The sequence below is a fragment of the Podarcis pityusensis genome (assembly GCF_964106645.2).
Source record: "Podarcis pityusensis genome assembly, chromosome: 15".
NCBI classification, from domain to species: domain Eukaryota; kingdom Metazoa; phylum Chordata; class Lepidosauria; order Squamata; family Lacertidae; genus Podarcis; species Podarcis pityusensis.
The window spans coordinates 2,539,782-2,566,663 of record NC_138040.1 but is presented as its reverse complement, the minus strand read 5'-3'; the positions used below and the strand labels follow the sequence as shown (position 1 = coordinate 2,566,663).

The following is a 26,882-nucleotide window of genomic DNA, read 5'->3' as shown; positions in this document are numbered from 1 at the left end:
AAAAGAGGAGATTGAGAGACAATACAATAGCCATCTTCAAATAACCGAAGGGCTGTGACATGGAAGATGGAGCAAGATTCCTGCATTGTGGGGGGTAGAAGTGAATGACCATTGGGGTCCCTTCCAACTCTATGACTCCTCCTGCATGAATTTGTCCAATACTCTTTTAAAAGCATCAAAGGAAAAGTCAGGCATAGATAATAAATAAATACATAAACCAGTCAGCCAGGTTTGCAGAGGAGGCAGGGCTTTGGTGGCCCACCTGGTCCAACTGCAGGCACCCCTGATCTGAGACTTGCGGCTCTTGGGAGAAGGGGCAGCGGTGTTGAACTGAGGTTTTTTGGAAGCGGCAGCGTGTTTTCCCGCCCCACTCCAGGGCTGTTTCACCCTCGTTTCACTTTGCAAAAAAAACCCACATTTCAGCAAACATCTGAGGGAGCTGCAAGCTAACTGAGCGGTCAGGTCTTAAAACTGCTTAACAAGCGCGCCAGTAAAAAAACACACACAACACTCACAAAACCTTGCACATATTTCGAAGTTAAGCTTTGAAGCTTCGGCATAAAATATTTTCACCACATCAGAGGGTGGTTCAAAGAGTCTCCCCCACATTAAAATAAATAAATAAAGATTTCAAATTGAGTTATTGGGTAGGTTTATGCAGCATTAGTACAGGATGCTAAAATTAAAATATGGCATTTTAATTTTTTTTAAAAAAATGGTTGTTTACTAAATATTGCAGTCATGCTAAATTGGATGAGGGTTGCTTTAGGGCAGCCTCCTGCTTCCTCTGCAGAAGCTTTGGACTACAGCGCTCATGAGTCTGAAGCATCTGGAGAGGGCGCCAGGTTGCAGAAGACTGGTTTAGGTTATCAGAGAAAGGAATCGGGTTTGCTGGAAAACCCAGCATTGCTAGTGTGATCTCAGGCCTCACCTTGAGGCAAGTAACGGAAATACGGCTACCCAAGATTGCCTGTTCCTATTGGGCAGGCAGTACAGCACCTCCGGATTGGTCAGTCCTGGTATAAAGGCAAGGATGCTGACTTCCCTGACTTTTGCTCACTCGGAAGGCCCTGAGAGTTGCCCACAAAAGGTGTTACTGAGCCCGGATTCCACTGGGGCCCTGTTGGCATGACAGAAAGAAAGTACAGAGATGCCCATTTATGCCAAGTGATGTTAAAACAGCAACACCACTCAGTCCGTCTCTCTCCCTGCAAACATACAGGGAGGCGGTTTGTTTATTCTGCCAAGGTTGCTTTGCCAGAAAGCCTGTTTGTTTGCTGCCAGAGCCTTGGCCCTACCAGGCTAGTCAGCCAGCCTCCTAGGGAACAGGCACCAGCTCCTCAGACACAAACGCCGGGTTAGTGGGTGAGGCATGTCTGGACTGCAAGACCAGCGCCCAAAGCTTTCTAGGAGACAGCACAGAACCCCCCAACGCACACACTCACATGCTTGAAATGTGAAGTTTGTGGCAAGGCACCACAGAGCCTAGGCTTGCTGATCAGAAGGTCAGCGGTTCAAATCCCCAAGACAGGGTGAGCTCCCATTGTTTGGTCCTAGCTCCTGCCCACCTAGCAGTTTGACGTGCAAGTAGATAAATAGGTACCACTCCAGTGGGAAGGTAAACGGCGTTTCCGTGAGCTGCTCTGGTTCGCCAGAAGAGGCTTAGTCATGCTGTCTACAGACAAACGGCAGCTCCCTCGGCCAGTAAAGCGAGATGAGCGCACAACCCCAGAGTCGTCCACGACTGGACCTAATGGTCAGGGGTACCTTTACCTTTCCCACTCCTAAGCCATACCGATATGGTGCACATTTCTCTCTCTCTCTCTCTCTCTCTCTCTCTCTCTCTCTGTGTATTCGGACCATTTGTTGGAAGATTCAGAACAGAGAAAGGAAGCCCTTCTTCACCCAGCACACAGTTCAACTGTGGAACTCACTCCCGCAGGAGACAGTGGCAGCAGGGAGTGCCAAAGTGCAGTTGCTGCCGCACTAAAAAGAACAATTCCTTACAAATGCACAACAGTTGTTATGCCACAGATGCACTGGTGCCAGTTCCACAGAGCAAAGCGGTCGACTGGGCACATATGGGGTGCATGTGTAAGGAGATCTTGCAAGTCATTATGGCATTAAAACTTTCGCAAACTGGAGCCTGCTTCATCAGATGTGCGAAGCGTTGCCCTCAGCTGATGACCTTCCAGCAGCAACCGCAAATCACAATGGTGTTTGACAGACTGATCCCAATTCCGGGCGCGGGACAAATGAGCGGGTAATTTTTGCTCCCCTTCCCATCAGATTCTCCGAGAATTCTCGCCTAAGACAACATTTGCAGTCAGGTTTTCACCTATTTGGGCTGACCGCTGGCGCCCTCCGGTGGTTAGACTGCATAACTAACGCAGGGGTGGGGAGCACAGGAAATCCTGATAGCAGAGCCCCATTGAAGACAAGCAAAAAATAAACTCCAAACGTCAATTCCTGCCGTCCTTCCCTGCTAACCAGTCTCCAGTGATAGGAAGTACTAGGGTAGTTGTTCCACAACTTTTCTGGGGCACCGCCACCCTTGTTTCTATAAACTCACCCCCAGCGTCCTCTACCCTATAGAAAGCATTATTCAGAATTTGCACAACCCACTTAAGGGAGATAATAAAACAGTAAAATTCAAAACGGAAGCAACTGATTACACATTTTTTTCAAAATCTAATTAGAATTTAATTAATTCAACAAAACTGACAAACCTGATCCAGCAATACCAGCTTTTTCAAAGCCTGGTAGTCATTTTTACCTCCCGAGACAGTTAACGGGTGTGTTTTTTTGGTGGTGGTGGGGGGGAAGGGGTTAAGATATCCACTGACTTGCACATATGTATCTAACACGTCATATGCCAGGCAAACACTCAAAAGGCTGCTGGTGTTCAAAGCAGCATTAACCATGCTCCCCACACCAAAACAACAGGGCACCCCCGCCCCACAAAGCATCTTTAAGTCAGCTGCAAAAACTCAGAATAATTTCTCCTTTCAACAGCTACCTTAGGGACACAGGCCTTACAGTGAGGCCACATTCACACCATGCATTTAAAGTGCCACTTTAAAGCAATCATGGTTTCCCCCCCCAAATAATCCTGGGAATTGTAGTTGGTTCCGGGTGCGGAGAGTTGTTTGGAGACCTCCCCACTTCCCTTACCACACAGCTACAATTCCCAGAGTTCCCTGGGAAGAGGGACTGGCTATGAAACCACTCTACCATTAAAGTGGTATCATAGCTCTTTAAACGTATGGCTTGTGTGTGGTCTTGGACTCAGCTTAGCGCCACTTCCCCCAAGGAAACTTAGGAGCTGTAGTTTGTTAAGGGGAACCCTGACTCCCCAGGCTACCAACCTCAGGAGAGTTTCAACTGTCAGTCCTTCTTCACAGGGAATTGTAGTTCCAGGAGGTACTTGCTGGCAGCATTCTGCCCCGCCCAGCCTTGGGTCCCCCACATTCTCCCCATTAAATTCTCCCCCAGATGAGCTTATCGCTGCAATGAAAAGCGAGTTGCAAGAGGGTTCCCTTAGCTTTCTGGCTGGAGACCCCATGCCCAGCTTTCATCACCCCTTCCCCTACCTGAGGCAGGCCGCAGACGGTTCTCAGCCAGCTCGGATATGGCCCCCGTGGTGATGGTCTTCTTCAGCCGGGAGCCTCCTGAGGCTGCCATGACGCCTGGCTTTGTGAGCATGTCTTCGCTGCTGGCTCTCTTCAGCTGCAAGAGAGGAGAGGGTCAGAGCGCTTTGGAGCCGAGATGAGAGGAAGAGGCATCAGCTTAGATTTCCCACACGCCCATCCCTGCAGGGCCTTCTTAGCTGTGGCCACCAGGCAGGGCTGGAATAGTGGTCCAGGGCCCGGTGGCACGGCCGGATCGAGACCTTTAGAGACCCAGCCTTTGGGTGGGTGGGGGAGCCATGCCTGTTTAAAGTGGGCTTTAAATGGAGAATGCAGATGCAGACCCTCCAAGTGCCCCTATTTTCCAGGGATAGTCCCAGATTTACAGAAGCCGTCCCGGTTTCTGATTTGATCCAGGAATGTCCCACTTTTCCTTAGGACTTCCCTATTTTCATTTGAGGAATGTTGGATGGTATAGAGCCATGCAACCCCTGAGTCAAGGAGATAAGTAACTGCGAACCTTTAAAAAGACATCTGAAAGCAGCCCTGTATGGGGAAGTTTTTTTTTAATGTTTAACGTTATATTATGTTTTTATATATGTTGGAAGCTGCCCAGAGTGGAAGGCCTACCCAGTCAGATGGGCAGGGTACAATAATAATAGTACTAATAATAATAATAATCAGTGCTTTTTTTCCTGTGGGTACACATACCCATAAACATTTTGTGAATCTTTGTACTTTTGTCCATTTGCTGTATTTATTTCCCCCCAATTTGAACTATAAATTTTTTTAAAAAAATAATTTTTATTAAAGTTTTAAACAACAAAAGAAAACAACACACACAAAAAGCAATACAAAACTCAACAATAAAAAAACAAAAGAAAACGTAACAATTAAAAACAAACTCTCTTTTCCATTCCATTTTTAGATTACTTATTTTCTGGACTTCCTCATACCTCCCTCTTTTGCATTCCCATCTAAATTATTTGTCCAGCAGTTTCTTTTCCACTTTTTTAATCCCAATCTTCAGTTTAATAAAATATTAAAATATATAACTTCAACTTCTTTAAACCTAATTATTGATCTTAGTATCATAAAACGTTAAAATTTTCCCTTTTCATATCAAATTTCCATTTCTTTAAACATCTTTAATCTTGATCTTTAATCTTAGTCTATCATTAACTTTAACCTATGTAGCTGGAAGCCACTTATTTTCAGTCCAACATCACTCTAACATTCCTTAACTTTGCAGTGTTTCTGAAGATAGTCTTTGAATTTCTTCCAGTCTTCCTCCAATTTGAACTATAAAATGGTGATTTTCTTGAGTAAAAATGTGAGTACCCCAAACATTTTTTTAGAAAAAAAGCACTGATGATAACAACAACAACAACAACAACAACAACAACAACAATAATAATGGGAGTCCCTATTTTCATTGGAGAAATATTGGAGGATGTGTGGCCTTGATTTAGTAACCCTTTTCTTCTCCACTCATCCACTCATCACCATCAAGGACTTGACCTCATTTGCCCCCCATGACGGGGACACCTGGAAAACTTCAATCCCACCTGACAGACCACACGGCTCTCTCTTTGAAGCAGGAGATTTAAGCACCTCTTTTCAAAGAAAAGAAAAGAAATAAAATGAAATAATAAGAATGATAAACCAAGGCTCGCTCCTCCAGAGAACGATTTCACCAAACAGCCAGAGACGCAGGAGGGGAAATTAAAAAAAAACAGGCTCTCGAGTTCTGCGGCTGCTGCAGCGACGGCATCAAACCGCTCCTTCCCTCCCCATTCCAGGCCATCGCCCTCCTTTCATCTCTTGGGCCAACTCACAAAAATGTGGGGTTTGCAGGCGCAGCTGGAAGACAGCCGCCTCTCTGGTAGCCAAGCCACTGACTGGCTGAAGGGAGGGAGACATCTGAAGGGCTTGACGTCTTTGGCACGGCTTCTCCCGCAGCTCAGGGCTGGCTTGCCTTTTTTGTGGGGTGGTGGGAGGGAGAAGAAAGGGGAGCTGACTTCCTGACCTTTACGCTTCTGGAACCAGTCTCTGCGCAAAGCTCTGATGTCCCGTAACAACCTCCCTCTTTTGTTTCCAAGGAGCTTTGGTCGAGCGAAGCTCCACGATTTGACGCTTCCTGCTGCCAGCACGGGATTTACGGCCAAGCGGAGGGTTTAGCAAGTGTCTAGACCTCAAGACTGGAGCAGACGACCAGCCTGAAACCCACCTTGCTGAGCCGGGAGTCGAAGGCGAGGGAGGTGGATGACTTGGAGGTCTTCATGCCGATGGGGGCGGAGGGCAGAGGTTTCCCTCGTTCTGTCCCATGGCACCCCTGCTTGGAGAGGGCCGTGCTCCACGGCCTGGTGGCCCCCTTCATCTTCCTTCCAGGTGGAGAGTCAGTCTGCAAAAAAAGGAAGAGGGAATGAGGAAAGGGAGGCAGGGGGAAAGCTCCTGCTGATGGTCCCAGTGCAGATTTGTTTGTTTTGGTTTTTGGTTTCTTTAATTGGAAATTTTATTTACAGCATAAACCCCCCACCCCCCAATACAGAACTCCACCCTCATTAAATGTGAACATAACATACAATAAGCATAACATACAACAATACAAATAACCAAATAAAAGACTTCCTTTATCCTGATCTAGCCTCTTATAAGCTGTTTCCTTTATGAATAATTATAAAGATTTTTCTAATTATAACTTAGAATCATAGAATCATAGAGTTGGAAGAGACCACAAGGGCCATCGAGTCCAACCCCTGCCAAGCAGGAAACACCATCAGAGCACTCCTGACATATGGTTGTCAAGCCTCTGCTTAAAGACCTCCAAAGAAGGAGACTCCACCACACTCCTTGGCAGCAAATTCCAACTTAAATATCCACAAAGTCTCCTGCAGACATTAATCGAAACAAGTCCAGGTATGTATTTTAGGGCACTGTTTTGTGACGTATTCTCTGCATTTTCCCCATGCTTTTTGAAACTGTTGTCTAGTGTGATCTCTAACTGCCTCTGTTAATCTAGCCAATTCAATATACTCTAACAGTTTGTCTTGGTATTCCTTTTTTGTTGGCACAGTTTCTTTTTTCCAGTTTTTAGCAGTTAAGATCCTTGCCGCTCCTGTGGCATAGAGGAATATTTTCAGTTCCAGTGCAGATTTGGAACAGCTTTACACATACTAATTTAGATGCATAGGGGTATTGATTCCTGCATTGCAGGGGGTTGGGATGGATGACCCCCAGGGTCCCTTCCAACTCTACAATTCTGTGATTCAAAATACAGAAGTAACTGTGATTATCGGAGCAGATGTGCAACACATTTTCCGCTGCACATCATCCAAAACAGGAACGGGAAAGGGTATGATTTTGAATATACTTTACATGTACTAATTTAAATGTCTTCTTTTTTTATTACTATTATAGTTTAGTTCTCCTTGTGAAAGGTTGCCGGCTTCTCGTGCCCACCTTTAAAGGCTGAAAACCTTTTTGCTGCACCAGGCTTATGCAGGCAGTTAAAAAAATCCTTCCACAATCATTGACCCTTGTGTGGTTTTTATTGTATGGTTTTAGGTTTTATTGCTCAAAACTGCTTTCATTTTTAAAAATGGCATAGTGGTATATAAATATTTTTAAATGAATAAATATATTCTTTAAGAAAACACTTTGAGGGTTTCGTTTTCTTGCTATATAGAAATTGTATAAAACAAATGAAACAAAATGTATATTGTAAAGTTCTAAATTAATGTATAATTCTTATATAAAATTTTGATTCATATATTTCTGTTTGGCTACAACCTGTATTTGGTTGCCTTATTCTCACAGTTGAAATGGTACGTATAAATGCATTTTATTTACTTATTTGTTGCAGGTAATACTCCACCTTCTCCTCCAGGGAGCTCAAGGTGGTGAATACATTGCTCCCTTCCCCAATTTTATTCCTGCAACAACCCTGTGAGGTAGGCTAGGCTGGGGGAGGCAGTGGCCGGCCCAAGTGAGCTTCATGGCTGAGTGGGGATTCGAACCCTGGTCCGACACGCTAACCATTGCACCACACCACCACAGAAGCAGAAGCAATTATTTGAATAGAAGTGCCTTCCAGCGCACCATCATGTGCCCACATGACCTTTGTGTATGATGTTCATTTCAGATGCCCAGGTGCAATTTGAAACCCGCCCACCCTGCAAAGCAGACAATGTCTCCAGGTAGAGGAGGACCTGGGGACAGCCTGCTGAGGCCCTTTCTCCACCCCACTCCTTGGCAGAGGCAGAGAACATCTGGCGCAGTCTGACGCAGCATCTGGAAGAGATATTCCAAATGTTCTCTGATCTCTCTCTCTTCACACAGACAACATCACAGAAGGATCACAAGAGTGATTTTCAGCTGCCACAGTTTTAGAAGGCCCCCCCTCAACAGTAGCACCCCCCCCCCAACTGGAGGGACGAGAGGCCTTGAATTATCACTCAGGAACAAACTCTGCAGGCAAGAAGGTTTGTTGTTTATTTATTGCTTTTGCATCCCACCTTTTCTACTCTGCGGAGGTCAAGGTCGCGAGTACGGTCCTCCCCTTCCTCATTTACTCCCCACAACCACAGTGCAAGGTAGGTTAGGGTGAAAAAAGGCTGTAAGTGGCCCATAAGCTTCGAGACTGAGTGGTGTGTCTCCCAAGTATATGTTAACACTGTCATGTAAAGTCCTAAATGACTGGGGTCCCCAACAGTCAAAGGGCCGTCTCCTTCCATGTCAGTCTGCCCGGGGGTTAAGATCAGCAGAAGAGGCCCCCTTGGCATCACCCTCTGTGGTTTGAGGGGTGCTGGAGCATGGCACCAAGGCCTGGATGAAGAGGGATGTTTTTGCCTGGTGCCTAAAAGTATACAGTGGTACCTCTGGTTGTGAACGGGATCGGGAGGCCCGTTCGCAATATGAAAAGAACGCAACCCGCAGCGGTGCGTCTGCGCACGTGCGGGTTGCGATTCGCCACTTCTGCGCATGCGCATGATGTCATTTTGCACATCTGCGCATGTGCGAGCGGCGAAACCCGGAAGTAACCCTTTCTGTTACTTCTGGGTCGCCACGGGACATAACCTGAAAGAACGTAACATGAAGCGGACATAACATGAGGTATGACTGTACAATGAAGGCGCCATGTGAGCCTCCCTGGGGAGAACATCCCAAAAATGGGGAGCCACCACAGAAAAGGCCCTGTTCTCGTGTTGTCACCCTCCACACTCTCATGAAGAAGGGCCTCAGAGGATGATTGCAGAGTCCGGGTCAGTTCATATGGGGAGAGGCGGTCCTTAAAAGTTCAAATTTCTGACAGTGAGAGCTGTTTGACAGTGGAACAGAAGGTGGTGAATTCTCCTTCCTTGGGATTTTTAAAGTAGAGGTCGGGTAGCCATCTGTCAAAGGTTCTTTAGTTGCAATTCTTGTACTGCAGGGGCTTGGACTAGATGACCAACTCTATGGTTCCATGAGAGTCATAAAATGCTTTTAACTGGGATGGTTTTGCAACCTGCCCTGGAACCATTTGATTCAGGAAGAGGCCTCAAAGCACAAATAATAAACATATCGGCGACCCGCCTGCCACGTATGTCTGGGCACCAGGTGCCCATCAATCCTTCGTGTCGTTAGTGCTTGTCGAGGAAGGAACACCCGCTTGTCTTTTATTAAAAAGCTGCCTTTCAATTCTCTCCCGCCCACTCGCCTGCCTTCAAAGGACTGGTGTTCTTGACATCCGGTACAAAAAAACCAACACATGGGTAAAGCAGAAACGGCTGGCTAAGATTAGTTGCCGTGGGGCCTCTGCTGGGAGACAACCCCTTAACCCTCTCCTGGTGCGACACTGCGATGTGTTTGTGTTGAAAGGGACAAAGTATCGGTTGATAAGGGTTAAAGATGGGCATCATTCTCCTTCTCGATCAGCCTCTGCAAATAATTCTGCCATATCTTTGCACAGAGCTTTTGACCAGCCGAATTCAGTCACCCATGAGGCAGATGCACAGAGATTTGCCCATACCCAGAGGAGGGTGCCCGTCGCACCCCTGCGCGAGGCCCACTGCCTTCCAGTGAGAAGGCACACCTGTGACAGATGCAGAGCAGGCTTCTCCAAAAGGAGGCTGGTGATTTTTTTTAGCCCTCCTCGAAAAGCAAAGTCCTATACGGCCTAGGACCCTTGTACCTACGGGACTGCCTCTCCTGGTATGTCCCACGGAGGACCTTACGGTCTTCAAACAAAAACATCTTGGAGGTCCCGGGCCACAGGGAGGTTAGGCTGGCCTCAACCAGAGCCAGGGCCTTTTCAGCCGTGGCCCCAATCTAGTGGAACGCTCCGTCACAAGAAACTAGGGCCCTGCGGGACTTGACATCTTTCAGCAGGGCCTGCAAGACAGAGCTGTTCCACCAGGCCTTTGACCAAGGCACAGCCTGACCCCCTCCTTTGGTAATCCTCACAGAACTCTAGCCCAATGGTTGCCATTAATCTGATTTGATTTGATTTTAGAATGAATTGATTTTAGAATGCTGTGCTACTTTTATTGTTGTTAGCCGCTCTGAGCCCGGCTTCGGCTGAGGAGGGCGGGATATAAATAAAATTTTATTATTTATTATTATTATTATTTTATCAGGAAGAAGAGCAAGATGTGCCTCGAAGCTTCGGGCGGTGGTCCAAACCAAAACCCCAAAGCTCTTTGACTAAAGCAAAAAGATAGATGGGTCAAAGAAAGGCTCCGGGGGGGGGGGTGTTGAGGGGAAGGGGGAGGTTGTCACAGCTTCCCTTCTGGGGGGGTTACAGAAGTCAGGAAACAGCAGCGAAGCCAAGATAGGACTAGGAGAGGTCGAAAGAGACTCCCTCGAAGCCCGTTGGAAACCGCAGCGTTTGAGAGATACCAACCTCCTTCCTGACTCATCTTGGTCAGACACAAGCCAATAGATGGGGAGGATGGTTGACGGAGATGAAGATTCGTGAAACACATTGATGGGGAACCCAAGCAGGTGCCAGGAAGCCCGGTGGATTCCCTGCTCTCCGCACCCCCAACCCGCAATACACACACCCTGTGCTATTTTTCTAGAAAAAGGGGTGCTGGAACTCGCCATTAACACCTCCCTCGTTCCCCCCAAATGGCGAGAGGTGCCAGAACTGAGTTCCTGTGAGTTCCCCCTGGGGGGGGGGAAACCTGTGGTGTGCAGTGAGTGGTGTGCAGGGAGAATTTCACCAGCCTGGATTTCAGGGCTTCTGCCCCGCAGAAAAGGCCCCGTGATGCTACAATTTAAAAATGTTAACGAACTAGGCCACCGCAGGCATTTGACAGGTAATCAATATGCAATCAGCACTGCCGACACCCAGGAGGAAAATAGTTTCCTTAGCATGAGACAGAGAGAGATGGGAGAAGAATGGCTGGGGTTTTCTAATAGAGAAAGCTGCAGCCCACAAAGCACTCCCTGACTGGCTTCTTTTGGGGCTTGGAAGAGCCAGGAAGAGCAGTGGCTGGGAGTTTGGCTCACAGACTTTAGACCTGTGGGCTAGGAGCCTCAGGTAGATGGAGGGGAGGTGAACAAAACCCAATCAGAACTGCCTGGCAATCCTGTAAACACAGACTGGACTTTTCCAGTCCAGTGAAATATAGAGATAGTCCTATCGGCTCGGTTGGTACAGCACGAGACTCTGAATCTCTGGGTCGTGGGCAAAAAGGTTCCTGCGTTGCAGGGGTTGGACTAGATGACCCTTGGGATCCCTTCCAACTCTGCAATTCTATTGTTCTACAGGAGCAACCAGTAATTGATAAATATTGTTATGAGTTTGGAGGGGGAGGAAGCTGTTTGCAAGATCCTTCGAAATCCTGGATGAAGAAAGTGTTCAGATATAAGCCAGACTAGCTTCCTGCGTTGAGGCGATCGCTTGGGTGATGGGCCATTAAGAGAGCCAAGGAAAGGAGCTCTGAGTGAGATGCTAAAGCATCCATGACAGAGGGCCATCCAACCTCTGCTTAAAAGCCTCCAAGGAAGGGGAGGCCACCAGCTCCTGAGGGAGACCGTTCCACTGTCGAACGGCTCTTGCTGTCGGAAAGTTCATCCTGATGTTGAGTCGCAATCTCCTTTCTTGCCCTCCAGAGCAGGGGAAAACAAGCTCACTCCCTCTTCCATGTGACAGCCCTTGAGAGATCTGAAGATAGCTATCATATCTCCTCTCAGTCTCTACTTTACCAGACTAAACACACTCAGCTCCTTCAACCGTTCCTCATCAGGCTTGGTTTCCAGACCCTTGGTCATCCTGGTCTCCCTCCTGTGCCCACCTTCCAGCTTGTCAACGTCCTTCTTAAACTGTGGCGCCCAGAACTGGACACAGGGCTCCAAGTGGGGCCTGACCAAGGCAGAAGAGAGAGGGACTATGACATGGGTAGGCAAATTAAGGCCTGGGAGCTGGATCCGGCCCAATCGCCTTTTAAATCTGGCCTGCGGACAGTCTGGGAATTAGCGTGTTTTTACATGAGTAGAATGTTTCCTTTTATTTAAAATGGATCTCTGGGTTATTTGTGGGACATAGGAATTCGTTCTATTTCCCCCAAAAAATATAGTCCGCCGTCTGCCCCCACAAGATCTGAGGGACAGTGGACCGGCTCCTTGCTGAAAAAGTTTGCTGATTCCTGGACTATGACTTCCCTTGACTTGGATACTACATGAAGGAATGATGGGAGCTGGGTTAGCCAGCCCTGGCCCAACAGTTACAAGAGTCTGCCTTTGTTAGCGCTCCAGTTTGCAATCTCATTGCAGCCTAACCCTGATGCCAGCCTTCTCCAGCTTTCTCCCCAGCCACACGAAAAAATCAGTGGGCTTCAGAACACCCCACCCTTTCTCCATGAGGCCTTTTGCCGTCACACAATCTACCCCCAGGGATGGAGGCAATCTGCCTCTCTGAATACCAGTTGCTGGGCAGTTGCACATGGGGAAAGGGTTCTGTGTTGCCCCTAGGTCCTCCTCGCAGGCTTCCCACTAGGGGCATCTGGCTGGCTGCTGTGAGAACAGGATCCTGCACTGGGCAGGCCCCCTTGGGCCTGATCCTGCAGCAGCCAGGCTCTGCCCCCTCTTATCTCTCAGCTGGATCTGAAACTTCACTCCACCCACCACCCTGGCTCTCTAGATTTCCTGGCAAACGGCAGCCTTGCATTCCACGAGGGACAGAAAGGAATTGTTGTGTGCTAAGATTCGTCGCGATGCATCAGCCAGAACTCACTGACACGTGGGGAGGAGGAGGAAGGAGCGATGAAAAGTCGAGCTTTTGCAAGAAGCTCCCCCAGTTTGGTGAGCTTTTCTAGATTTACTGCTGTTTTTAAAAGTATACCTGCCATATATTTGCAGAATAACTAGCAAACCCCTGGGACTCAAGAGCGTGACACCCTGCGCAGGACAGAGTGACGAACGGGCCCTGGGGCAACATGGGCTTAAGTGGAACGGCTATGTCATTTTCCCTGGTTATTTAAGTGTGTGGAAATTATTGTTTACGGTGCTAAAAGTAAATCCTTAGTTCTTTTCAAGCAGTATTTATTTCTATCCTACCTGCATATACCCCGCAGCCTTAAACAGGAAGCTGCCCTTTTACTGAGCCAAATCCGTTGGTCTACCTGGCAAGATTCTGGTCCTCATGGTTCTGAATTAAGGGGTGGTTTAATAGGAGAGTGTGCGAGCTGGATCCTTTTTTAAGTCTGGAGACTGAACCCAGACCCTTCAGCATCCAAAACACGGGCAGTCTCACAGAGTTATCTAGCTAGGCATTGTTCACCTTGCTCAGTACTGCCTACACTGACTGGCAGCAGCTCTCCAGAATTTCAGACAGGGAGTCTCAACTAGCCTGACCTGGAGATGCCACCAGGGACTGAATGCAGAGAAAATGCTCTACTATGGAGCTACGGCTATTTATCATACAAAGACCTCAAGCAGGGTCGCAGCATCCAAACGCTGCCTCAAAACCAACCCATCAAAAATATATTCACAGAATCTACAGTTCACAGTCTAAAAAACTGAGTGAAACACACACCCCCACTCCACACATCTGTTGCATCTTCTACACAGCATAGGCTTATGCTGACAACTCAAAACACGTGGGGGGGGGGTGGAATAAATGCTTCTACCTGGTGCCAAAAGATAGTCCATGTCGTACCAGCCCAATCTCAAAGTTGCCAGGGAAGGATATTCCACAATTGGGGTGCCACCAATGAGAAGGCCCCGCCGTAAAACATGGTAGGCTGCACTACGTACCTGACCTCCCACTGACCTGGTTGGTGTTGCATACCTGGAGGAAGCAGGGTAGGGGCGAGGCTTCTCCTGGCACACCTGAACTGCACTGTCACTGCATTGCTCCTACCCATCTCCACCCTGGGATGCAGCAGCGACTCAGACGGCAGGAGGTCTGACAAGAGAACAAGGCTCCACAAACCTACCCAAACACTTATCCCAGTAGCCGCTGCAACATCCCATGGCAATTACTTCTGGTTGGAGAACAGGACCGCAAAGTTGGGAAAAGTGTGGATTACACAGAAGAGAGAAATTTTTGGGTTTGCGTATAGGGCTTGCCGATCAGAAGGTCGGCGGTTCGAATCCCCGCGATGGGGTGAGCTCCCGTTGCTCGGTCCCTGCTCCTGCCAACCTAGCAGTTTGAAAGCACGTCAAAGTGCAAGTAGATAAATAGGTACCGCTCTGGCGGGAAGATAAACGGCGTTTCCGTGCACTGCTCTGGTTCGCCGGAAGCGGCTTTGTCATGCTGGCCACATGACCCGGAAGCTGTCTGTGGACAAACGCCGGCTCCCTCGGCCAATAAAGCGAGATGAGCGCCTCAACCCCAGAGTCGGCCACAACTGGACCTAATGGTCAGGTGTCCCATTAACTTTTATTGGTTCAGGTGGGTTTGTGTTAAAATGAGAACCAAACTGAGTTCTTCTCCCCCATCCCCACTCATTACACATATGAATAAAAAGTTTAAAAGTTGAGGTTTGGTCCAAGGTCACCTGGGAACCTTTGTGGGTAAATACAGGTTTTGAACCCAGGTTTCTACATAATCTTAATACATCGCAAGGAAAAGGCCTCTCTCCTTCCTATTCCTTTTGCGTGGAATGGACTACCTCAGATGATGGAGGAATCTTCTCCAGTGGAGGCAGGATGACCATCTGTCAGGGATTCTTCAGCTGCGACTCCTGCATTGCAGGGGGTTGGGCTAGATGACCCTTACGCGTCCCTTCCAAATCTAATATTCTATTATTCTGCCAATCGATCTCATCAGATGATCCCTAGAGCTCTAGGAGATATAGTCAGTGCTGAATACCAGTTGCTGGAAATCGCAAGTGGGCTGAGAGCTGCTCTTGTGCTGAGGTCCCATTTGGGGCATCTGGTTGGCCACTGTGGGGACAGGATACTGCGTTAGATGGGCCTGATCCAGCACTCAGGCTCTCTTCTGATGGACTAATGTAATAATAAAATGCATCCAAAAACCAAAGAATGCTGGAAGGGGCAAAACTATAAAACAAAGATGATTTGAGGAGTGGGGAGGTGAATAGCATCTCCTCCTTTCACTCAGTGCAATAAGAGCATTGGAAGTGCCTGGGCTGGATCAGGCCAAAGGCCCCCCTATTCACAAGCATCCTGTTCCCCACAGTAGCCAAGCGGGCGAATTTGGGGAGCGCAACAGCCAGACGCGAAGTCACTGGATATTCTCCTACGGTGGCTGGCAATCTTGGGGACGCTGCCCTTACACATGGAGGCTCGTATTAGCTGCCATCTGTGGCTGACAGGAGAGAGCAGGCATTGCTGCCCACTCGGCAAGGAATCTGATCACGTGCTGTGACCCATTCAACAGCAAAGGGGAATTCCTGAAGATGTTGCTGGACTCTAAATCCCATCAGCCCCCAAGCCAGCCTGGCCGGTTCCCTGTCCTGCCCGCCCTCAGTTCTGCTGCTTTTGCAATATATTCCCCTCCCCCCTTTCTCGCCTGCTGTCACTGGGAACGCGACAGAAGAAGTCGAGCCCGCTGGATGAGGCCAGTGGCCTACCTGGGCAAGCCTCCTGTTCCCACAATAGTCAAGCAGCTGCACATAGAATCCTAGAAGTGACGTGATCCCAGAATCATGGATTTGGAAGGGACCCTGAGAGTCATCTAGTCCAGCCCTCGAGGTGGGCTCGAACCACCCACCTTCTGGTTAACAGCCAGACGCACTGACCCACTGCACCCCACGGATAGCGAACAAGCAAGCACGACCTGGGCATCCGCTGCAGCTCTCCCCACCTGCGATTCCCAGGAAACTGATGTTCAGAAGCGCTTACTACCTCCAGTCGTGGAGGCAGAACACAGCCACTGTGGCTAGGAGCCATTAACAGACTTCTCTTCCAAGAATGTGTCATGTCCTCTTTAAAGCCTTCCAAGTTGGTGGCTGTCACTGCCTCCTGCGGGAGCAAGGAGAACATGAGAGCCTTGAACTGAGGGTGGTGGGCGAGATGGGCTCCCAACTCTCGTTGGCCCTCACCGAGCATGAGGAAGGATCTGGAGGTGATGGCCTTCCCCTCCAAAAGGAACCCTGGGAACTAGTTATTTTGCAGACTATGGAGGATGGGGCTGTAGTTCAGTGGTACGGCACCTGCTTTGCATGCAGAAGGTTGCTGGTTCAATCCCTAATGGCATCTCTGGGTAGGGCTGGGGGAGAGACTCCCTGCCTGAAACCCTGGAGAGACGCTGCTGCCAGTCAGTGTCCTTAATACTGAGCTAGATGGGCCAACGTTCTGCCTCTGTGTAAAGCACCTCCCTGTGTTTGTATTTCGAATCAGCCCCTCAATTCAGAACAATTTGGTGTAGGTCACGGGGAGAGTCTGCATGGTTCAATCCCAGGGCCAGGATTGTCCCTCCTTCTGAAACCCTGGAGCGCCGCTGCCTGCTAGTGCTGGCAATACTGAGCTTGATGGACCAGTGGTCTGACTCAGCAGAAGGCAGCTTCCCATGTTCAGACCAGACTATGTTTATTCATGCAGCTCAATGTCATCTGCTGCAGACAGAATCTCTGCCATCCCAGAGACAGGTTTTCCTACCCCCATCCCCCTCCTTATCAGCCGCTCTCTCTGGTCCTTTCCGGGGATTGAACCTGGAACCTTCTTCCTGCAGGCCACCTGCTACACCTCCTGAACTGAGCTAAAACTACCGCCACCTGTCTTCTCTCAGCCTTCCTCATTCCAGGCAATCCATAGCAGAGCAGCCCTGGAGAACGCTCCTGGGTTGCTGTTGCTAAGCAAACTCCAGGGGAGGGAGAAGCCAAACTCAGGTGGAGCCTCCAGGTGCAGAGAGAGTGTACCCCCAGATGCTAGAGTAAAATAAGGAGTGGAAGAGGGGAATCATGCTGCATTTGTGCCCCTGGGCTTCCCGGGAGCGCCAGCCCGGCTCTGTTGGAGAAGCAAAAGCCTGGCTGAGATGGTCTGATCCAGAGATGCTTTTGCACGAAGCCGAGAGACGCTCAGCCCGTCTCTGTCGCTAAGGAAACTCCGCAGAGGTGGGGAGGGGGGAGCAACTGACAGCAACCACAGCAGGTCCTTTAATCCGGCTAAGCACACATGCATGCACAGGAGCCTCTGCTAGATTCAGGAGACACAGGGAGGCGAAATAATATTATTTTTTTGCAAAGCGTGTCAGCTTCTGCAAGGAAAAAGGGAAGCCACGTTCCACGTCTTCTGAGGTTTCTCTCTCTCTCTCTGCAATCCAGCGGAAGGGCGCGGGAAGGTCTCGGAAAAAGCAGAAGCCAAGCAGCCTTTTTCCGGCAGGGTGCTGGCTCAAAAGGCTGGGTGGGTGGGGGGAGAATATACGGTCCAGCTCCCCACCCCGTTGCCCCATAGGGGGCTATTTCTAAAGCATCCCGGAATCCCCACCAGCTGGCAAAACACATTGGGGGGCAGAGATAGAGAGAGAGATGGATCTCTCCATCCCTGCCGATAAATAAGATTTTAAAAATGCAGAGAGGGGGACTCACTTGTGCCGTGGGATCGCGCTCTTTGCTGCATCAACAGGAGTGCCGTCCGCCTCCAGCCTCGCCTGAGCAGCATCTGCACACCAGACTCAGAATGCAGAACTCTGTGGAGCTTCTCTGGTCAGAAAACCACATTGCAATGAAGGAGAGAGAGAGAGAGAGAGAGAGAGAGAGAGAGAGAGAGAGAGAGCGGCTGCTTGAGAAATGATTCACAGACGGAAGCTTACGAGGGTGGTGGTTCCATTTCTTCCCCCTCCCTTTCTTTTTTTGGCATTCAGTACGCACATACACACACAGGCAGAAGGCAGCTCACTAGCAGGCTGCGAGGAAGGGGGGGGGGGTAACCAGCCAGGGAGCCTACCTGGACCAGAGGAGTTTCGGGGGGGGTGTGTAGATTTCTGCAAAGTGGAAGGGATGGACTTCTTCATGCAGCACAAAATTAAACTTGCTTGGAGGCAGGAATGGCCACCAAGTGGGATGGCTTTAAAAGAGGCAAATTTGTGGCTAGGCTGTGCCTCCATAGTGAAGAGAGCAATGCTTTGGAATACCTGCTGCTGGAAACTGCAGGAAGGGGGAGTTGCTCTTGTGTTCGAATCCTGCTTGCGGGTTTCCCACGGGCATCTGGGTGGCCGCTAGGAGAACAGGCTGCTGGACTAGCTGAGCCATTGGCCTGACCCAGCAGGCTCTTGTTACGGTCTTAGGTCCCAGATTCAAAGGACCCTTCTCTGTCCGATGCCCTGGAGGGCCACTGGTGGTCCCAGCAAGGCAAAGGCAGAGCCAGAAGGATAATTGTTATAACCTGGTCCAGAGGGCAGGCGCTTGGGTTTCCTGTAAGCATTGCTCTGGGGGGGGGGCATGGCTTGCATGCAGAAGAGGTGCCAAGTTCGATCCCAGGCAGGACTGGGGAAAAGATTCTGAAAAGCTTGCAATGACAAATGTATTGGAGAGGCAGAGAGCAAATGGAGGTCCCCTTGCTCTTTTCTAATGCTAGAGATCCAGGTTGGCCATTGGATTCAGGACTGACCAGCAGGAAGTGCTTCTGCACGCAAGGGTGGGATTAACCTGTGGAACTCATTGCCACAGGATGTCAAAATCGTAGAGGACAGGCCTAGCCAAAGGCTACCTAGCCTTGATAGTTTCACAGACGCTCTGTGTGCAGGAGAAATTTTCTTCTGCGTAGGCACGCAAAAGCACAAGAGCGGGTTGCTGACCTCATTGTCCGGCGCTCAGATCCCGATTAACTTGTGCGATGGGCAAGATCAAGGCCGGCTGCCTGAAGGCTGGCAGATGTGCTTCTACAAAGCAAGGACCCTGTGTTGCCCCTTTTCCTAGCCCTGCCTGGCAATTACACCTGCAGGCTTCTGCATCGAAGAAGGTGCTCAGCCAGTGAACTGTCCCAAGATCCTAGTCCTCATGATTCTGAATGAAGGCAGATCAGGCACTTTGCCCCTGAGCTACACGCCTTCCTTGGCTGTATTTAATTCTGACCCTAAATAAGACTCCAGACTCAAAAAAGGACATCTTATCTCCCTCTCACCACTGCGTCCAGGAGAGCAGCTGGTTCCATCTATCATGGCAGGCTGTTTGCGCTCTCTCGAATTATTAAAAAAATTGCCAGCTTCCATGCTAAAAAAGACAGCAAGGGACCTGTGCGGAGAGGGCTTAACTTCAGACAGCTGTGCACAATTATGTGGCGGACAGCTATAAACAGCCCAGCCGATTCCTCCCTAGCCAGCTTCCCCAAGGCTGGCTTAGCAAGAGGCGCCACCATACCCTCTCTTGGACCAAGGGAGCGGCTGGGAAGAACCAAAGCGCTTCTGTGTGCTAGGCAGAAGTTCCTCTGGAGCTCCTGGGCGGTGGGTTTGGCCTGCGCCAACCCTCTGAAGATCAACAACAGTGGAGGGTTGTCCCCAAGGCTCTGTGCTTCAAGGGATCTCTGGGGAGAGCAGCCTCTTGGTGCAGGGTTCACCTCCTCATTCGGGACACTTGAGGGGCAGGATGCGGATCAGGGCCGGTGGCAGAGGGTGGAGTTTGAGGTCCCACCCCTCTTGTGGGGTCTGAAGCCTGTCTCCCCACCCCAGTCTCAGAAAAGGCGAATGACAAGGTGACAAGGAAACTTCCCACAATTCCTCAGGGTGATGCCGGACCAGGGGTATTGTGGGAAACGGAGAGGGTGAGGCTATATCCAGCCATCTCCCGGAGCTGCTAAGAGCATCAGGCAGGAAGGAATAACAGTATATAGAAGGGGTCCTTCTGGGACCCCTCGCTGCTGCGCGAGTCGTGGTGCCAAAGAGCAAAGTTCTGATTGAAACGAGAGCACGGATGGCGAGGTGAAAAAGGAACAGGGAAGCCAAGACACACAACAGCCAATCCGGACTTGGGTTGGACTAGATGACCTTTGGGGTCACTTCCAAGGCTACAACTCTTTGATTCTACGAACAACCTAAGGAGACTGGTCTCAGTGTCAATCAGCCTCTGCTCATCACTGCCACCAAAGGAAGCCCCGAGTGACTTGAGGTTATAAAATGACATAACATGTTAAAATGAGCAGAATTACGCTTTCTGGAGAATTTAAGCTATGCTGTTGTGTTTTTAAAAGGGGATGCTCTGCAGGTTTCTAGTCCTCATGGATGCAGATGTGCCCTTGAAAGCAGACAGGCGACTCCTAGAGAAATCTCAGGAGCCAGAAAGCTTGCCAAATAAGATTCCCAGTAATAAGAAAGGGATTTTTTTTGGTGGGGGGTGTAGGTGAGGAGATGCCAACCTGCCTTGCAGAGCAGCTGCCCGCTCCTTGTGACAGGAAACAGGGCCAGTGGGGATAATTTGTGGAATGCATGTACAGTTGATGAAATGCAGGCTTCTGTGGCGGAAAAAATCTGTGTTTCCTTTTAAAGAAGTTTTTGCTACACCCTGTTTGTCAACTGTACTGTGGTCAAAGGTACCTCTATTTTATTTTATTTTATTATTTCACAAGATTTATATACTGCTTGGCTGTAAAAAAACCAAACTACTGTACAACGAACAAACTTCAAAACGCTTCACAAAAGGAATAAAACAATAAAACTGTCAATAAAAAGACAGTTAAAAACAACCCCTCAGGTATTAGTAATTAAAATTGATGGTGGGCTAAAAACAGATTTATGTCTGCACCCATGAGGACTAGAAACCTAAGTTTCTCTCTTTTTTTTAAAAAAAAAGCATACACCTTCTCCTCCTTTGCCCCGCAGCATGCAAATTTAAGAGCTTCAGTTAAACAGAAACACAGTGGAAGGGAGTTGTGAAAACAGCTTCTGCCATTATTCTGCCAGCGGAGAAAGTCAAGGAGGGAGGAAATCAGTTTTTTTAGGCTCAAGGGAGCTGTTACAAAAGAACGCCAAGCAGCTCTCGGCTTCCTGGCTGCCTTTTCCAAGCCTTGTATTTTTGGACGCAGGGTGGTTTTCCACACAACCACTTTTAAGCTTCCCCTCCCACCCCAAAGAGGAAGAGAGCACTTAGTGAGCCAGAGGAAAGAAATAATAATAGTGATGATCATCATCAGAATGATGAAAAAGAGAAGTGCTTGAGAAACAGGGGCAAAAAGAAGAAGCCGCTCATCTGGAGACTGTTCCCCTTTTCCTTCTGAGCTTGCACACTCTGAATCTGCTGGCTTTGCGTTCCTACAGACGGACATCCCTCAAGTGCAAGGAAACAAAATGAAGCTATTGCCGCTCGATCCAGTCTCTGTGATTATTTATTATGATCTGATCTGGTATTACTGTCATTAAAGGATTCATACGTTGCCTTCTCATAAAACATCAGTGTGCAGCAATATAAAAACATTTTTAAAACACACACACACGCACACACACACACACACACACACACAAACACACACAAAAAAACAGTTGTTAAAATTACTAGCTGCTGTTACGTGTCCGTCACTGCTCGCCCTGCGGAGGGTGGTGTTTTATGCCGCGATCTCTTAAATATGGGTGGCCGTTTTAAGCAAGCTTGATTGCAAGAAACTGCCCTGTATCGGGTGGCCAACAAATTAATTAATTGCCTGATCCATCGTTGCTGGGATAGGGTGTAAGACGACCAAGGAATGGAGGCATGCCATTCCTTCCATACCCAGCAACTGAATATTTAGAATTAAGGAGCAGGGCGTTCTTCCCCCACGAGGCAGAAGGAGGAGCACAACTCAGTGGCAGAGCAACTGCCATGCATGCAGAAGGCCCCCAGTATCAACCCCCAGCTGAAACCCGGGAGAGCAGAGCTCCTGGCGGTCAGCATAGAGAACACTGAGTTAGATGGACCAATGGCCCGACTCAGCTTCCTAGGTTCTGATTCAATCCGCCTCACGTTAGGAACCATGAGGACTAGAACCCTTATTCCTAAGGGAAGAGCTCAGTGGGAGTGTGCCTGCTTTGCACGCAGAAGGTCCCAGGGTTCAACCTGGGAATATCCCCTTGCCTGAAGATCTGGGCTGGGGGAGAGAACCCCAATCTGAAATCCTGGAGCGCCGCTGCCAGTCAGTGCTCACAATACTGAGTTAGATGGACTTAGGGCCCTCGTATTTACGGGACTGCCTCTCCTGGTCTGCCTCGCAGAGGACCTTAAGGTCCATGAATAATCATAGTTTAGAGGTCCCGGGCCCTAAGGAAGTCAGATTATCCTCCACCAGGGCCAGGGCCTTTTCAGTGATGGCTCCGACCTGGTGGAACGCTCTGTCCCATGAGACCAGAGTCCTGCAGGATTTAACTTCCTTCTGCAGGGCCTGTAAGACAGAGCTATTCTGCCTGGCTTTCAACTTGCACTTAGCCTGATCTTTTATTCCCCTTTCTTCCTTCCCTCCCCCTCCTCTTTTTATGAAGATTACCCACTCTGGGATCCCACAGCTAATTCTCCCCTGGTCACCTCGCTGGCCCAAATAGGACTAATTTAGCCAGCTAGCCCAGGTGATCATCTAATGTTTATTGGATGGATTTCCCCCCTAAATTGATTTTTGAGTTCTGAAGTTATTGTTATTCACGTTTTATACTGTATTTTGTGCTATTTTTTTGTTGCATCAATTAAGTGTTTTAAATTTGTTTCTTAGCTGCCCTGAGCCCGGCTTTCTGAACCGGGAAGGGCGGGGTATAACTAAAAATGTATTATTTCTTATTATTATTTATTAAACAGCATAAGGCCACTTACTGTGCTGTTAAGGGACAGGGCTGTTTCTCAGAGGCAGAGTGCCTGCCTGGCATGGTCCCGGGTTCAATTTCCTGAAAGCATCTCCAGGTAAAAAAAGAATGGGGGCGATCAAGGCGGAGAATCTAGACTAGATGTTTATTTGGTATAAAAGGCGGCTTCTGATGCCTGCTGGATTCACAACACAGAAGCGGGCAGGGTCAGGAAGCCGCTCTGCCCACGCAAGGCTTAGCTCGCAGAAAGAGAAACTGAGGGACGCTGGCAGGGAAGGGAGATGTGGACTCTTTTCAGAAACACTGGCCATAATCACAAGGGAAAGAAAAGGAAGCCACAATGTTTGGACAGGCCCATAATTAGACGGCGAGACGAAGGCCCTGATCCCGCTCAGACTGCAGCCTCTGAGCTGGGAGAAGACGAGGCAGCAGTCCAGTTAAAACCACAAGCCATTTTGGGGGCTAAATGTTGTCAATGCCACTAATAAACTATCCACTCCCAGTCCTTGTAGCCTGAAGGAATGTAGAGATAGCAGGGGCTACAGAATAAGATCTGCCTGGAGCTACCGATGCAAGGAAACTTTGGGAGCGGATCCTGCCAAGTTCGACAGCGTGGCTGCCTCCGAGGGCGCTCAGCGGTCCGGGCCCAGCTAAAAAGAAAACAGCTGAGTCGTCAGCCGGTTTCCCCTGCGTCGTCGCACAAGCTGAACTGCTGATTCCTCAGGATTTCGGACCCGCCGACGCAGTGGGCATGGCGCGTGGGTGGAGCAAGCAAAGACACGAAACAGGAGAAATTGGCACGGGGTGGGCAGGCAGAATATATCCAAGGGCATATGGAGAGCAAAAAGTCCCAAGAGAGAGAGAGAGAGAGTTGAGTTGGATTGCTCAGGGAGAGAAAGAGGGATCAGCGTTGTTGCATAACCAAAAGCACCACCTCTCTGGAGAGAACTTGAGCGTTAAGAGCTTAGGGAGACATCCAGGGCTGAGAGACAGACAAGTGTTCATATAGATGCAGCTCCGAGGGCCTTCTGGCGGTTCCTTCACTGCGAGAAGTGAGCTTGCAGGGAACCAGGCAGAGGGCCTTCTCGGTGGTGGCACCTGCCCTGTGGAACACCCTCCCACCAGTGGTGTGTGGAAGCTAGCCTGCAATACAAAGCTAAAAATTACAACTGTCACCTCTGGAATGTGGCCCCAGGGCTGAAAATGTTCCCCTGCTTCTGTGCCAGATCCTTTTTCGCCGAAGACCTTCTGCATGCATAGAGCACATGGTCCACCGCTGAGCCCCAGGCCCCAATCCATAACCTCCGTTTTACTCGCGGTTCAGCGACGCCCCCCTCGCTTTGAGGGATAACCTCCCTCCTCCCCACCTGCAATGGTTCCCCTGGGCCGAGCTGTCAATCACGCCTCCTTCAACACACTTTATTAAAAATAGCAAACCGATTATTTCTGCCGCAACAGCCATAGCCACTCAGGGAAGGCTGGCACCCGTCTGCCAGCGAGGCACCCTGTTCCAGCAGTCGCTATGGTGACGGGATATTTAAAGGGGGTGCAGGGAAGAGAAATGATCATTCTTCTGCACAGGGTGGGTAGGAGCACGCCAGGCTCGTGAACGGAGGACAGGTTCACGGGCAGTTCCAAGCGAGCGTGGCGATGGAACAGTGTTCCTTTCCTCTCCAAGTTGAGCAGGCAAATGTCACATTAGAGCAGCATCACTGGCCGCATTATGTAACGCAGCAAGGCTTTCCAATGGAACACACACTTCTTTGAAAAAGTCACACGTGCAGCGATAGAATATGAGCACCGAGAAAGCCTGCAGGATCAGAGAGCCCACAAGAGCGCTCCACTCCTGAGGGTCCCACCAACTGGTATTCAGAAGCATTCCTGCCTCTGACCATGCAGGCAGAGCATAGCCAATCTGGCTATTAGCCATCAATAAAACCCCCCTCCATGAATCTGTCTAATCCTCTTTTAAAGCTATCCAAGTTGGTGGTCATCTCTGCTTCCTGGGGCAGGGAGTTGCACAGTTAAACTATGCTCTGTGTGAATAAGCTTTTTAAAATCTGCCCTGAATCTTCCAACATTCAGCTTCACCGGATGCCCACAGATTCAAATGTTATGAGAGAAGGAGAAAAAATATTTCTCTTTCCACTTTCTCTTTCTCCCATGTACAGTTTTATAACTTTCTATCATGTCACCATGGTATATAACCTACCTAGCAATGTGTTTTTGAACTTACGAAGCTTTAAACTTCACATCAAATCTTCACACCTAATGTGAAGGGCCGGCACTGATCAGAAGCTGCTGCCAGTTAGAGTGGACAATATTGGCTTAGATAGACAAGAAATCTGAGCTGGAATGAAGCACCTGCAACTGTTGGTGCCAGAAGAGACTCATCAGCTTTAGGCAGATGCAGGAGGCATTTTGGAGAAAGAGCCATCACATGCCACGCTATTTCCTTGGGTTAAATAGGTTTGGCAGGCAATTCAAAAGCCTACAACATCTGCTTACTCCCCAATGTAAAAACAAGTGCACTATGAAAACCTGCTACTCCAGGGGTGGCCCAAGACATTTTGTGCCTGAGATGGAGTCAAGATGCACAGTAAAGCTGGCAAAGTTTTTGGGACACTTGAGGGACACTAAGCAGCACAGAATGGAAGATGGCAGGATCCCCAAGGACGTACTCTATGGAGAGCCGGCTTCAGGGACAAGGCCTGTCGGCAGACCAATTCTGCAGCACAAAGATGTCTGCTAATGCGACAGGAAGGACTGGCAACATTAACTTTGTCACAGGCCTGTGCAGAGCTTGTCTGAGACCTGGAGCAGGAGTCTTGTTAGAATAAAATTATAAACAGACAAAAATTCAGCTGGTCCTTGGTGGGGGGCCCCAACCAACTGAGCCCCCTGAAGCCTGGGGCAAGTGTACCCAGTTGCCCCCCACTCTGCATGGGCCTGTCCTGCCATATGTCCTTGCAGTGCCTGGAGACAAAACGGTCAAGTTGCATATCCACAGCAGTGACCAGAGGAGGAATGACCGCTGGGAGGAGCACAAAAAGAAACAACATCTGCAGCAGCAGCACCGGACGCCTTCCATCTGCCCCAGAAACAACAAAACATGTCTCTCCCATATCAGTCTCTACAGCCACAGCAGACGCTGTAACTATCCAACAGTTTGACTTCACCCAGGGATTTTCCCCGCCATAACTCAGCTCCAGCACCTCTCAGGTGGGTGCCATTGCCATTATAAGACAAGGGAGGAGTTCACTGTGAGTTCCAGCACTTCTTTTTCTTGAAAAATAGCACTGACTTCAGTTCACCAGACATATGGATGTCAACAACAGTGGGGGGGGGGGGAATCCCACAACTGCTTCTACCTTGGGTGTGGGATATAATAATAATAAAAATATTAAATAATTGATCTGCTGGCCTTTCGCAACATCCCAAATCAACTGCTCAGTGGCAGGCCCATTTCCAAACCACCTTCAAGTATCTAAAAATACCGGTACTTATTTTCTGAGTCACCAGTCTTCCTCACACCCCCAACTCTTAATTAGAGTTGGTGTGCCAGTCAATGTATTTATGTTATGAAGGACAGTATACAAATTTAATTAATAATAACACATTGTCAACCAGCCACTTTGTATTTAACCACATTCAAGCATTATCATAACTTCCTGGAAAGCCCCAGGGTACTTTAAAGATTTTAAAAGTTCACTATGCCACAGGCCCTGGTGGGATAGAGCGTCAGGTTAGGCCCAGAAAGGCCCCAACTCAGCCACAAAGCTTACTGAGTGACCTTGGCTTTGGAACAACTGCCACCTCTCGGCCTAACCCACCTAATAAAGTTTTAGCGAGGATAAAAAGGGATATGGAGGAGCCACACTGAATGGAGAGTCAGATAAAAATAGCACAACCCAGATAGTATGATATAGTTGGTCAGAGTGGCAGACTAGGGCCTGGGAGACGAGGGTTCAAATTCCCATTCGGCCATGAAGTTAACTGGGTGTGACCTTGGGCCACAGCCACTGCTTCTCAGCCTAACCAACCTCGCAGGGTTGTTGTGGGGATTAAATTAGAGCTGGGGCAGAGGGAGACCATGTACACCACCTTGA

The 26,882-nt window shown here is 49.1% G+C and overlaps 1 protein-coding gene across 2 annotated transcripts in view; it reads right to left on the bottom strand.

Moving 5' to 3' along the window:
* SPECC1 (sperm antigen with calponin homology and coiled-coil domains 1) overlaps positions 1 to 26,882 on the bottom strand; it is a 107,349-nt gene that overhangs the window by 80,005 nt on the left and 462 nt on the right. The window contains exons 2-4 of one of the 2 annotated variants that reach the window (XM_080982846.1): positions 17,612 to 17,720; positions 5,860 to 6,033; positions 3,594 to 3,729 (exon numbers count right to left, since the gene is read on the bottom strand). In XM_080982846.1, the coding sequence (XP_080838972.1) occupies positions 3,594 to 3,729; positions 5,860 to 6,009 (286 nt within the window). In that variant the 5' untranslated portion in view covers positions 6,010 to 6,033; positions 17,612 to 17,720. Of the gene's footprint in view, positions 1 to 3,593; positions 3,730 to 5,859; positions 6,034 to 17,611; positions 17,726 to 26,882 lie in introns of both variants that reach the window. The other variant, XM_080982845.1, reaches the window with a different exon arrangement.